Source organism: Hydra vulgaris, chromosome 14 (assembly GCF_038396675.1).
Source record: "Hydra vulgaris chromosome 14, alternate assembly HydraT2T_AEP".
Taxonomy (NCBI): domain Eukaryota; kingdom Metazoa; phylum Cnidaria; class Hydrozoa; order Anthoathecata; family Hydridae; genus Hydra; species Hydra vulgaris.
Window position 1 is genome coordinate 42,816,530 of NC_088933.1, and position 971 is coordinate 42,817,500.

Here is a 971-nt window from a genome sequence, read left to right on the forward strand (position 1 = left end):
TAAAATGTGAATTGAAATTTTCCAGCATGCTTCTTCTCTTAAACATACATTGGTGGGTTATTCTGAACCGAGGTGGTAAAGAAACTGGAAGATTTTTATAAAAAGGTTTGAGATTTTTGTTTGCTCTTTTTTTATTTGTTTTCATTACTATTCATTGTAGTAGGCTGCTTGTACACTTTTTTTTAAATGAAATTACTTCTTCGAGGTAATTGGCGATTGTTGTTGTGTTATCATTGTTTTGATGGCCACCGATATCAATTGACAGTCACTTTTAATCCATGTTAGTGTTTAGTTTAAAACCACCTCAATTCTCACCTCACATATGACGTTTCTTAATTACAATTTTCATTTTCTTAATTACATATTACTTTTATAAGTTACAAAATTTAACAGTATACAATTCGGTCCGCTGTGGACCCAATTATTTTCTGTTAATCATATGTGATGATGTACGAACGTATATATATATATATATATATATATATATATATATATATATATATATATATATATATATATATATATATATATATATATATATATATATATATATATATATATATATATACACGATATCATCGCCTTCAATAAGAACTGTGAGTGAATCGATGGTACCTTTACTGCAGAAAAATAGATATATAGAGTGGCAGTGCGGTAGTAGTAAAACTTTTCTATAATTTTTATAATTTATTTTTTGAAATTTCTTAATTTTAAAACTAAAATTTGAAAATGTGTGAAATTATGTTAGCGTATTAAGAACAAAATTTATTCTAAACTGAACTGAGTCGCGTAATGTCGCTGCAAAGGTAGAACTTTGAATTGTGAAGTAAAGATGGTCGCTGAAAAAAACATAAAATTAAACTTATTATTGTTTGATAAGCAAATATAGCACTATATCTAAATAATAAATTTTCAAATAGCATGGAAAAAAAACTAGCAGAATATCGAGCCAAGAAAAATAAAGAAAAATC

General features: G+C 26.0%; 1 protein-coding gene across 1 annotated transcript in view; it reads left to right on the forward strand.

Annotated features, from left to right (window-relative positions):
• Positions 1-759: 759 nt before the first annotated feature.
• LOC105843889 (uncharacterized) overlaps positions 760-971 on the forward strand; it is a 710-nt gene continuing 498 nt past the window's right edge. Inside the window, exon 1 of the mRNA XM_065817196.1 lies at positions 760-971. This exon is cut by the window's right edge and continues 498 nt beyond it. Within this exon, the coding sequence (XP_065673268.1) occupies positions 922-971 (50 nt within the window). The 5' untranslated portion in view covers positions 760-921.